The following is a 13600-nucleotide window of genomic DNA, read 5'->3' on the forward strand; positions in this document are numbered from 1 at the left end:
ATATATATATATATATATATATATATATATATATATATATATATATATATATATATATATATATATATTCGATCATAATTGTCGTTTATGATGATCAATTAAAGTAGAAGTTGTTTTATAGAAAAGTAAGGAAAATACTAGATATATTGTAGTTATTACATGTAAATTTATATAAATTAAACACCTTTCTCCTTCTTAAAATCACAGGTTACCATTTCTCTGGTGCTCAACCATGTCTCAGCCTTTTCTGCTAACTAAATTCCAGCATGTTTTGAGCTCCTCCCCTTTTCTTCTCTAATTCGGGGCTGTCCCAACAATAAGAGCCCACCTCTTGTAGCACAGCATTACGGACAGACCGTGGAGGAAGAATACGTTAAAGGATTTGTACACAGAAGCATTAGTTTTAAACCGAGCTGTTGCCCCGCAGCGGGGGCTGATCAATCGGGGCAAGATGTGGGTTTGGTACTTTCTGCTCGGTTCGGGAACACGCACGGTCTCGATCGGTGAGTCGCTACGCCTTCATCCATTGTTTTTCCGAAGCTCCTTCTTTAGCGCCATTAGTGCAGCAGCTATAGTGTTTCAGGAGTGCTCAGCCATCGCAGCTGTTGCACTTTCCTTTATAAGTACTTATGTAGCAGCATAACTTTTGCAACATGTTATACAAGTAACGGATTAGTGAAGCACACCGGTATTACCGTGCACGCCCCCCCCCCCCTCTTTCCCCTTTAAACGATTAGTTATTTGAACCATATTTGATTTAGGTCGACGCAGGAGTCTACATACTTATGGTATGAGCCTGTGAAGCCAATTGAAATATATATAAATAATATATATTTATAAAGTGAAATATAAATAAATAGTTGTATCATTTCCCTATTTTTCTGGACTTTTTCCAAAATATTACTAATGAGATCTAAGCCCAAAATGGAGCGTCTGTATCTGCTGAAGGTCACCAGAACAGCAACCATTTAATGGTCAGATAAACAATGCCTGACAAAGTATCTTTTCTACTTAAATTGTTATTATTATTATTATTATTATTATTAATTATTTTATTTATTTTTTGCACCAGATAGTTATTATAAAATTTATAACAAGATTTATAACCATTTATAACAATAGAGGAAAAATATTTTTTGATTGGTCAAATATGTTACATTCTAAGTAAAAGGGCATCTTTATGTATGTGTATGTGCTTAAATTTATCATTATTTTATTGCAGTGTAAGGCTTTTAGTACAACATAGCATGTAATTGATTAGACCTACTTTTTATTATTTACTGATAAAAGCTGTTGTATTTTATGAAAATTGGACGGCACTAATAAGTGATCTATAGCACAAGTTCATGCGCTTTACAGTATCCAGTTAAATTTATTGATCGATTAGCAGGAAGTGGCAGAGGTTTTAAACACTCTGAGGGCATTTAACTAATACCATTTTCAACTAAAAACAGGACACTTTTGTGCATTTTGGCCCTTCATTTACACAACATCATTGTTTTGTGGTCCTAAAAAGCAAAGTTTTGAAACAGGGTTTCAGAGTTTAAAAACCCAAATTTGTGAAAATGGTGGCATTATGCACATGCATGCATCTTGATTTTTTGTATTCACCGCTCTGTAGAAGAATGCTTTTCATAAAATGACATTGGCACAGACAACACACAGTAAAGAACAACCTTAGTTAAAGGGTTAGTTCACTCAAAAATGAAAATTAGTCCATAAATTAGCCCCTTGAGGTGATCCCAGGTGTATATGACTTTCTTCTTCATACAAATCCAGTCAGAGTTTTATTTAAAATTGTCTTTGATTTTTCAACCCGTTTGATGCAACTCAGTGGGTGTTGCACTCCATCTGTCCATGAGAAGTTTAATTGAAAGCGCCTCCATTAAAAAAGTGACTCACATGGATCCAGGGGGTGAACAAGGCCTTCTGTAGTGAATCAGTGTGTTTTTGTAAGAAAAATATCCATATTCTATGGAGCCACATTACATGACATGCAAGAAAAAATTAATTGTGCGCAAGATTTACTAATTTGTTCCCTCAGTGTACTAAAACTATTGCTTTCCCTCGATTTGCCAAATCGTGTGCACCAGTGTGCACTTTTAAAGTGGCCGGTGAGTGTATATATTTCTGTTTTTCTATTTGTATTTTTATCTGTATTTATGTTTAAAGTGGTTAGTTCATTTCGTGTTCAGTGTTTTCCAATGTTCCTATTAAAGACTTTGAAAATAAATAAAGTGAATGTAATTTTATATTAGGGATGCACCGGTTGACCGCCCATAAATCCCACAAAACCCACAGATCAACTTCTCACGTGTTTTTTTTTTTGTAAATTAGAACTTACATACATGTTTGAAAAGCCAGAACTAAACGTCAGTTCTGCATTTGGATGATTATTTTTATTTTACCTTAAAATTACATAGACTTTATTTGATTTAAAAGTCACCTGCTGTAGCACACTCAAAGTGTTTCATTCACCCAAATTAAAAAATATTAGGGTAATGATTCACATTTTTTTTTTTTTTACTTGAGACAATAGTTATTTATTTTTCAGTAAAAATATATATTTTTTTAATTGGATGAATGAAACACTGCATCTTTGTTTTATTCACACCAACATTATTTGATTTTAACATTTTAGAATAATGTATTTATATAGCATACTTCTAGTGTCACTGGTAAAGACCTTTTTTTTTTTTTTAAACTAAATTTAAAAACTAAAACAAATACTGAATGCTGATTAAGAAACCTTTTATTTAATGTGTGTTGATTGTAGTGTTTGGACTGTAGAACTATGCAGTTTTTAATCTTACAGTTAAGTTTTCATTTAAGGCCAGTTCTATGTAGTTTCAACCCAATTCAAAAACAAAAGCTAAATGCTGATGTCTGTACCATCTGTGTTTGTATTGAATGTAGGCTACTTACTGTGCAGTTACTGCTTTTAATTTCAGATGGTTACTGTTATTGTTTTCAATACCCAAAAGCCAGTTTGGCCTATTAAATACCAAATAAACATCTTGTTTATGCACACTTTCCTTCTTGTTTGTTGCTTAAAGATAAAAAAAAAAAATCGGAAATTGGTATCGGCCATGAAAAATCATGATTTGTGCATCCCTAAATTATATGTAGTCATTTAGCAGATGCTTTTATCCAAAGTGACTTACAAATAAGGAAAATAGAAGCAATCAAACCAACTAGAGAGCAATATTGTGGAAGGGCTGTTACAGGGCCCAGTTAGTCTAAAACTTTTTAGCACTAAAAATAAAACCAATGCCATTCTTTATACTTATTTACAATTCTGTTTAAAGTTTTTCTACAAGTTATATAATTATGAAAAACAGTAAACAAGTATCACCCAAATTTAATTTGTCTATTAATTTATGAAATTTAAACACATTTTATTTTTGGTAAATAAAGGGGATTTGCTATTAAAATTAAAACATGAAAACATATTGTGATTTATTTCTTTAAGAAATAAAGTTTTATAAATTTTTTCAACAGTAGTAGCAGTATCACGTACATTTTACTAAATAATAGTAATATTTCTAGCACAATGCCTTTATGTAAAAATTAACTTTTAGGCCGCATATTTGTCATTTTAACTGAACTTAAGACTGGTGGTGATGCTTAAGATATTTTTGGTCATTGAGGGTTTCTATAAAAAAAATAGTAATAGATCATATTATTTATTATTAAAAGATAATACTACTAATTCTACTAATCATACTAATGTATATACAATGCACTATGAATTGATGAGCTGCTGGGTTCATGAATATTAATCATATTGTCTGCGTTCGGTCAAACTGATTTGCTGAAATCAAAACAGGGATGGTACTAAATCAGCGCCAGCCAATGAAATTGCCAAATGAATATGAATAATTCTAAATGAACTCCATTATTTTGACAGGAGAAGAAAACAAAGAATAGTTTACATATAGCGTGTCGATTCAGCGTGGTAAGACTCTCGCTCTCTCTCTCTTTGCATTTGTGAGAAACAGCGCTATCAGTAATGCGATGGTGAGTCGTGCGCCTTCACAAAAAGTTTACAGAGCATCAAATACAGGTGCGCTGTGTGTCCATTGAGATGAACTGAAAAGTTCAGATCGCTTGATGGAGAGAGAACTCTGAAGCTCAGATGCTGAAATTAATGCAAGTGTCATACGCTTCAGTCTATGTAGTAAACAAACCCACACGTCTCTGCCATTCATTAATTCACACAGAGACGCGCAGAATACGGATTCATATTTCAAACAACTTTTGCGGCTTAACATTTACAGATACTGGTCCATATGGAGATTTGATTTGATTAATTTATGCTAACTTTGACAAATTCCATGACTGTCCATATTAAAATGTAAGTTTAATTTTCATGACTGGGTTTTGAGATTCCGTCCTCGTCTTCTGCTTCGCGGAAATCATAGCGCTGAACCGGGTTTGAACGGGACCTCGGTACTAACGGTATTTAAAGGAACCTGGTACCGTCACATAAAAGAAATCTTTAGTACCAACGTACCGGATCTTTTGACAACACTAGATGCACCGATACCACTTTTTTCAGTACTCACCCGATACCCTAATCCTTGTTACTTGTTGATACTGAGTACCGATACCAGCATTTTTATTGCATTTGTTTTAAATATTGGGTATAGAAACCAAAAGAGTAAATATTATTTTAGCTGGTTAACTTATTTTATTAAATAGATACAGTCAAACCAAAATTTATTCAGACACCTTCAACATTTCACATTATCACAGTTTATTCCCTGTAGTTTAGAAGATGGTAATAAAATATGACAAGAACTTATAGTTAAACTGTGTCAGAACAAATTAATCTTGATAATGTTAGATAACTTTGATAGAAAAGTATGTAATGGATTAAAATCAACCAAAAATTGTTGAAAAACTGTTAGTATGACAGTATTTAGACAACTATCAATACTTAGAGCCTTAATGACTGCCTGTAATCTCCTGGGCATGCTGTCATCCAGTTCATGCAAACTTGAACTTCAATTTATTTCCCCAGACTTGGTCTGAATAATTTTTGGTCCCAAATTTGTATCAGTTTTACTGGTAGTCCACTGTATGAATAATTTTTGGGTATAATTTGTCAGTTTACTTTATTTTTCTATGAATTAAGTGTCCTGCACCCACAAGTAAAAAAAAAAGTGAAAAAAAAGTATATATATACAGTAGGTGACCAACCAAAACAAAAATCACAGCATGTACCACCGCAATGTCTGCAAAGTGCATTTGCAGCTCTTGACCACTGAGTGGCGCTTTAACCACAAGTTATCAAACAAGCACATCAAACAAGCGCATCAAAACACATTTTTGCAAATAGACATCAGCTTTGTGTCACAGTGTCTGGTCTGTGTTTCCCTGGGTGTCCACTAGTGGTCTCACTTCCCCATAGTCACCCAACTGCAGGCACTACATTTCCCACATAGCCTTGTCCCTTCATCACTGTTAATTGCACACCTGTTAATGGCACTCAGTTGTCTCCACTTTCATCGTTTTCATCTGTCTATATAAACCGGTCTGTTTCTATCTGTTTCATCTGAGTCCTTGTTTTCCGTCACCCGGCTTTCTCGTTTTCCCTTGTGTTTTTCTTGTTTCTTGTTTTGGACTGATTTTGTGGTCATGACCTCTTTCCTGTTTTTTGGATTTTGATTTTGGATTACCCCATTAAAATACTGCGACTGGATCTCTCGTTTCCTGTGTGCATTTGTTACACTTTGCCTCACAGAAATGTTACATTTGACAGCTGCAGCCAAGGTAAATGAAAGAAAAACACTGTAGTTAAAATGTTTAATATTCACAGATGAAAGTTTATTTATTATGAAGTTATGTGCGTTTCTTAGAACGAATTTAAGCAGGATAAATGTCAAGCCTATAAGCCTGTGCTTATATTTTCTTTAAGATACACAGTATTAAACCATACCCAGTATTATTTATATAATATGAATATTATTTTAAAGAAATTGTGTCATCAGAGCATTAAAAGTGGTAGTCTATTTTAGTGAGCTGCCTATATTTAAGTTTTTTGGGAAAAGATATTTGTCTGTACACTGATTTAAGAAATTGTTGCGCATTTTATAAGTTGTTTCCTTTATTTTAGTCAAACGTGAGGCACTGTAATTTAGCTCGCATTGTTAAGGTCTAATTAAAACAAGAAATGAATAAATTAAACCTCCACAATTTAGTTAAATCATTGAAAATCTAAAGAATGGACTGATTAATAGAACGTCCTCACATTTAAACTCAGTTCCTCTCATTATAATCAGCAAAATGCACACAATGTAAATAAAAGATTAATTAATTAACAACTTCAGTGATTTTAAAGGGAGCCTTCTTTACTTTCTTTCATATATATTTAAGTAAAAAAAAAATCCAGCTGCTTTTAAATGCAGGTGTGTATCATATTCTGATGCTGAGTGCGAAGCAAAGCATTTATTCTTACTTCTCTACTTATTTATTATTATTATTTATTATCATTTATTTATTTTGGATAACTGCATGTAAAAATGATTTACTTTGTAATGGATATGCAAAATATGAATTATTATTCAAATTCAAGTGTTTGTGTGAAAATTATTAATGCGCATGCATGACAGGGAGGCGTCCTCTCAATCACATTATTTTTTTTTCTGAAAATGACATTGGGGTGTCTCACATACATGACAAATATATCTACAGAAAGCTTGAAACGTCTTTTTAACAAATCAATTCAAAACTAAAGGATTATGTAATCTGTGAAGGTTGCATTTCTCAAAAGTACGTCCATGTGGAGAGAGCCAGCACTGTGAATTTCATCTTGCAGCCGACACGAAAAAATTTGTTTATAAAGAATTATTTAAAATGTCTCCTTTTTCACAATTATTAAGCTACTTCTGCTTGTGCTTTGTGACAAACATGTGCTTGAGCACAGAATATATTAAGGCTCATTATGGATTATAGATGTCAATTTTGACTTGGGAAATCCAAGATGGCGGCATGTATGGTTTGATGTGTGTTTGTCCTCTTATCTATATTCATTTGTTTGTGCTCATATATGGAGTAAAATTTTTAGAAGATTCTATGATTGAGCTCTTTGGTTTTTAGATGAAATAATTTTTTAATTGGATTATGGACTATTTTGATGCAGAAAAGCTTCCATCTCCAGGCTCTACTTGGATCCTGAGGCTCTGTTAGCTTCTCTAGGCCTTAGCAGCCTAGCAACCATCTCTAGGCTCCAGGCCCTAGCAGCCTAGCTACCATCTTCCTTTTCTAGCCCAGCTCCAGCATCATCTCTAGGCTCCAGGCCCTAGCAGCCCAGTTTCCATCTTCAGGCTTTATTTGGATCCTGAGGCCTTGTTGGCCTCTCCAGGCCCTAGCAGCCCAGCTACCATCTCTAGGCTCCAGGCCCTAGCAGCCCAGCTACCGTCTCTAGGCTTTGTTTGGATCCTGAGGCCCTCTCCAGGCCCTATCAGCCCAGCTACCATCTCTAGGCTCCAGGCCCTAGCAGCCCAGCTACCGTCTCTAGGTTCTGTTTGGATCCTGAGGCCCTCTCCAGGACCTAGCAGCCCAGCTACCATCTCTAGCCTCCAGGCCCTAGCAGCCCAGCTACCGTCTCTAGGCTCTGTTTGGATCCTGAGGCCCTCTCCAGGCCCTAGCAGCCCAGCTACCATCTCTAGGCTCCAGGCCCTAGCAGCCCAGCTACCGTCTCTAGGCCCTGTTTGGATCCTGAGGCCCTCTCCAGGACCTAGCAGCCCAGCTACCATCTCTAGGCTCCAGGCTCCAGGCCCTAGCAGCCCTGCTACCATCTCTAGGCTCTGTTTGGATCCTGAGGCCCTGCTAGCCTTTCCAGGCTTTACTTGGATCTTGAGGTTCTGCTAGCTTCTCTAGGCCCTAGCAGCCCAGCTAACATCTCCAGGCTCTGCGTGGATCCTGAGGCCCTGTCAGCTCCTCTTCTGCTAACATGGCTCTTCTCTTAATGCTGCTTTGTTCATTGTTGTGCAGAATCTAAGACCAAGTGATTTATACTGGATGAGTACATCGTACAATATTTGTGGCTCTTTGGACATAGCCTATGGATTTAACTGTTCAGCCTTTGTGCATTCCCCTCAAATGCCAAAAGAGTTGGCAGAGGACTTAAATTTAGTCTGGTTGCTATCCAGAGATATTCTTCAGCTTCAGAATCTTTTGATTTTAAATGACTATTTTGCATTTGATGGCAGACATTACTGGGACTCTCATTTTAAAAACTCTACAGATTCTTCATATACTGATGGTAAACGGAGATGGTTAATATTTTTATTGCTGCTTTTATCTGGCAATGTGCAGCCAAATCCAAGCCCTGAGTTGCAGTGTATTCCATTGCCATCTGATGTGAAATCCATGTCTGGTTTGAGTATAATTCACCTTAATGTTCGCAGTTTGTTACCCAAAATGGATCTGCTTAGAATTTGGGTGAATTTAACAGATGCAGATATTGTTGTGCTATCTGACCTGGCTGACAAAATCAATCACTGATATGGATATTGGAATGTGTGGTTATAACGTGTTTCGTGCTGACAGACCAAGGAAGGATGGTGGGGTTGCTATTTAGGTCAAATCTAAATTTAATGTGAAGTTAGTAGATTCAGAATCAATCGGTAAGCAGCTGGAATTTTTGGCAGTGAAGGTGGAGTTGGCCAAGGGCCTTAATGTTACTGTCGTTGGGTGTTATAGGCCTCCTTATGCCATGAGTACTGCATTGCAGACTCCTATTCAACTCTTATCCAGATTGGACTACTCTGAAATTATTTTAGCAGGTGATCTAAACTGGGATTGGCTGAAACCTTGTTTAGATGAATTTAAGTCATTTTGTGATTCTGTCAATTTTACACAGTTAATCAATTCTCCCACTCGTTTAATCAATCAATCAATCACCTTTATTTATATAGTGCTTTAAACAAAATACATTGCGTCAAAGCACCGAACAACATTCATTTGGAAAACAGTGTGTCAATAATGCAAAATGATAGTTAAAGGCAGTTCATCAATGAATTCAGTTATGTCATCTCTGTTCAGTTTAAATAGTGTCTGTTTTTATTTGCAATCAAGTCAATGATATCATTGTAGATGAAGTGACCCCAACTAAGCAAGCCAGAGGCAACAGCGACAAGGAACCGAAACTCCATCGGTGACAGAATGGAGAAAAAAACCTTGGGAGAAACCAGGCTCAGTTCGGGGGCCAGTTCTCCTCTGACCAGACGAAACCAGTAGTTCAATTCCAGGCTGCAGCAAAGTCAGATTGTGCAGAAGAATCATCTGTTTCCTGTGGTCTTGTCCTGGTGGTCCTCTGAGACAAGGTCTTTACAGGGGATCTGCATCTGGGGCTCTAGTTGTCCTGGTCTCCGCTGTCTTTCAGGGCAGTAGAGGTCCTTTCTAGGTGCTGATCCACCATCTGGTCTGGATACGTACTGGATCCGGGTGACTGCAGTGACCCTCTGATCTGGATACAGACTGGATCTGGTGGCTACGGTGACCTCGGAACAAGAGAGAAACAGACAAATATTAGCGTAGATGCCATTCTTCTAATGATGTAGAAAGTACGGTGTTATGTGAAGTGTTTCCGGTTCCGGTTTACCTAATTATTGCAGCCTAAAAATCCTTTAACGGATTTGGATATTAAAAGCATATTAGTATGTTATGTGTATGCCAGGTTAAAGAGATGGGTCTTTAATCTAGATTTAAACTGCAAGAGTGTGTCTGCCTCCCGAACAATGTTAGGTAGGTTATTCCAGAGTTTAGGCGCCAAATAGGAAAAGGATCTGCCGCCCACAGTTGATTTTGATATTCTAGGTATTATCAAATTGCTGAGTTTTAAGAACGTAGCGGACGTAGAGGAGTATAATGTAAAAGGAGCTCATTCAAATACTGAGGTGCTAAACCATTCAGGGCTTTATAAGTAATAAGCAATATTTTAAAATCTATACGATGTTTGATAGGGAACCAGTGCAGTGTGGACAGGACTGGGCTAATATGGTCATACTTCCTGGTTCTAGTAAGAACTCTTGCTGCTGCATTTTGGACTAGCTGTAGTTTGTTTACCAAGCGTGCAGAACAACCACCCAATAAAGCATTACAATAGTCTAACCTTGAAGTCATAAATGCATGGATTAACATTTCTGCATTTGACATTGAGAGCATAGGCCGTAATTTAGATATATTTTTGAGAAGGAAAAATGCACTTTTACAAATGTTAGAAACGTGGCTTTCTAAGGAAAGATTGCGATCAAGTAGCACACCTAGGTCCCTAACTGATGACGAAGAATTGACAGAGCAACCATCAAGTCTTAGACAGTGTTGTAGGTTATTACAAGCATAGTTTTTAGGCCCTATGATTAACACCTCTGTTTTTTCTGAGTTTAGCAGTAAGAAATTACTCGTCATCCAATTTTTTTAAATCTTAAGTGCCATGAGAAATCCACCTTAATTGATTTAATTTTGACTAATGTCCCACACATTAGTTTTTTTAAATTTTAAGTGCCATGAGAAATCCACCTTATTTGATTTAATTTTGATTAATGTCCCGCACAAATTTTCTGCTGTTGGTGTTTTTTGCTATGACCTTAGTGATCATTGTGTTGTTGCTGCTGTAAGAAATACTAAGATGCCTAAATGTAAACCTCGTGTAATATGTAAGAGGAATCTCAAAAAATTTAATGAACAGGGCTTTTGCCATGATTTGTTTAATTGTGATTGGAGTAGAATAGAGCTGATGAGTTAAGGGGTGGGACAATCCCTGGTTTTCCTCTGAGCCTGGAGATATTCTTAATGACCGCAATTTAGCTTGGGTCAAAGCAAGAAAAACGGGCTCTTCGTCTGATTGGCTTGTTTTTAGGCAGTTAAGAAATAAATTTTCTTATTTTATTAAGAAAGCAAAATCTGACTTTTATCTTACAGCTACTACTAACACCTTAAATGATCCAAGGAAATTTTGGAAGGCTATAAAATTACTTTCTTTAAACAAAGATAGTATTAATGTTGCTTCTTTTATTATGAAAGAGTCTGTAGTAGTTCATGACAAGCTGGAGATATTGAACCATTTTAATGAGTATTTTATTCAGTCTGGTTCTTTGTTTGACACTGCTTGTCCTTATACTGTGACACCTTGTAGAGATGTACCAGTCTCTACAAGTGTCTTCAATCTCACTCCATTCTTAGTGGCTGACGTTCAAAAAGCCCTAAAAGGGCTGGCTCCTGAAAAACCTCCAGGACCTGATCTTATAGAGCCCTACTTCTTAAAAATAGCTGCTGATTGTGTAGCACAGCCTCTAACGTACCTTTTTTAATCTTACTTTAGAGAGCAATACTATTCCTCAAAATATGGAAATCTGCATTTGTCTGTCCATTATTGAAAGGGGGTGACCCTTTAAATTTAAATAATTACAGGCCAATTTCTAATTTGTCTGTTTTGGCCAAAATGCTTGAATCCCCGGTGAGTGATCAGATGAAAGACTTCTTGCATGTACAGGACATTTTATCCCCAGTTCAGTCAGGTTTTAGAAAAAAACATAGTACCATCACAGCTGCAATGAAGGTGATAAATGACATCTCTGTTGCTCATGACAAGAAGCAGCACTGTGCAGCACTTTTTATTGATTTGTCAAAAGCTTTTGACACAGTTGATCATGATGTTTTAAAGATTAGGCTTCTTAATTCGGGGTTTTCAGAGAATACTGTCTCTTGGTTCTCAAACTATCTTAGTGACAGAACCCAGTGCATTAAGTATGATGGTGTTCAATCGGGTATTTTACCAATCCTTAAAGGGGTTCCACAAGGCTCTGTGTTAGGCCCTCTTTTATTTACTATTTATATAAATAACCTTAATCAGCATGTGTCTGATGCAAACTTTCATTTTTATGCAGATGACACAGTTATTTACTGCTGTGCACCCTCTCTTAAACAAGCCAATGCACATTTACAGAATGCCTTCACTGTGGTCCAAAACACGTTGCTACAGTTGAAACTTGTGCTTAATGCAGAAAAAACCAAATGTATGCTCTTCACGGGCACTCGGAATAGACCACTGAATGTTCCTTCAGTGATTACTCTTGACGGACGTGAAATACAGACTGTTACAACTTATAAGTATCTTGGAATTGTTATTGATGATTGCCTGTCATTTAAGCCTCATGTTCACTGTCTAGTGAGAAAGTTGAGGCTAAAATTGGGTTTTTACTTTCGAAATAAGCTGTGTTTTTCTTTTAATGTTAAAAAACGGTTAGTGGCATCCACTTTTTTATCTGTGCTGGACTATGGTGATATATTATATATGCAATCATCTGCTCAATGCCTTCATATGATTGACACAGCCTATCATGCATCGCTGAGATTTATTACTAATTGTAAAGCTCGCAGCCACCGCTGTGAGCTGTACTCTCATGTAGAGTGGTCTGCTCTGGCCACACGGAGGCTTTGTCATTGGTACATATTCATATATAAGGCTATTCTTGGTGTGCTTCCATCCTATTTATGTTCACTTCTTATGAAAAAAAGTGCTGGTCATTACTCTCTCCGTTCTCAGGCTGTTGTCTTGTTTTCTGTCCCACATGTCAGTACTGAGCTGGGTAAAAAGGACTTTGTTTATTCTGCTCCCTTTACATGGAATTTGCTGCAGAACAACTTAAAACTTAGTAAATTGATTCCTTTGAGTGTTTTTAAGTTAAAAATTAGATGTTTTGAGTTGGACTCCCTCACATGTCAATGTTTTTAATTGAGATTTCATTGTCAGTGCATAACTGGCTTTCAAACTGTTTCTATTAATTTTTGTTTTTATTTTCATGTTTTTTTGGTACGTGTACGTGTCTTTGTACGTATGTAATGATGTGATGTTATTCAGTTGCCTATCTTGGCCAGGTCTCCCTTGCAAAATAGATTTTTAATCTCAATGGGCTTCTCCTGGTTAAATAAAGGATAAATAAAAAAAATAAATAAAAAATAAAAAAAAATAATTCAATATAAAACTGCGGTTAGTTGAATAATGCAACGAATAATGACAAATGAACGACTAGTAACTAGAGGGTTCTCTAGACATCTCTATTAAAGTTTTTAAAGCATTTTATATGTGTTTGCATAAATTCTTCTTTCAGAACAGTCTGTAATGGAGAAATGCTTTAACAATGATTTCTACTCTGAAACACAAAAACAAAAATTTAAATAAAAATTATATTTTATGTTTTGAGAATGGCCAGCCCTTCTCTGCAGATATTGTTGCTTCTGGTTTGTGCATTGTAAATACAAATAATAATAATAATATGAATAATGTTTCCAAAAAATCTAAAATAGAACATGTTCATAGACATTATTTTACTGATGTCTGGACTCTGTTTGGGATTTAGAAAAACTAGACAGGCTACATTCTGTGAGAATTTATATTTCACACTTTAAAAAATACTATTTAGTCGAAACAAAAGAAAATTAACACAACCGTTAGCATAGGCTATTTTATTTTTATTTTTTTTGGAGTTAAGGCAACTTCCTCTGAAATTAAGTAATAATAGCTAATAAACCCCGTGGCTATATTTGTCATGATCCTGGTTTCTTCTTTCTCTGTCTCCCTCTTGTGGTC

General features: G+C 36.1%; 1 protein-coding gene across 3 annotated transcripts in view; it reads left to right on the top strand.

Moving 5' to 3' along the window:
- The first annotated feature begins 315 nt into the window (after positions 1-315).
- The window catches only part of ldlrad3 (low density lipoprotein receptor class A domain containing 3), an 80700-nt gene continuing 67415 nt past the window's right edge, over positions 316-13600 (top strand). For all 3 annotated transcript variants that reach the window (XM_026259645.1, XM_026259646.1, XM_026259647.1), the window contains exon 1: positions 316-503. In XM_026259645.1, the coding sequence (XP_026115430.1) occupies positions 452-503 (52 nt within the window). In that variant the 5' untranslated portion in view covers positions 316-451. The remainder of the gene's footprint in view (positions 504-13600) is intronic.

Source organism: Carassius auratus, unplaced genomic scaffold (assembly GCF_003368295.1).
Source record: "Carassius auratus strain Wakin unplaced genomic scaffold, ASM336829v1 scaf_tig00215224, whole genome shotgun sequence".
Classification (NCBI taxonomy): Eukaryota; Metazoa; Chordata; class Actinopteri; order Cypriniformes; family Cyprinidae; genus Carassius; species Carassius auratus.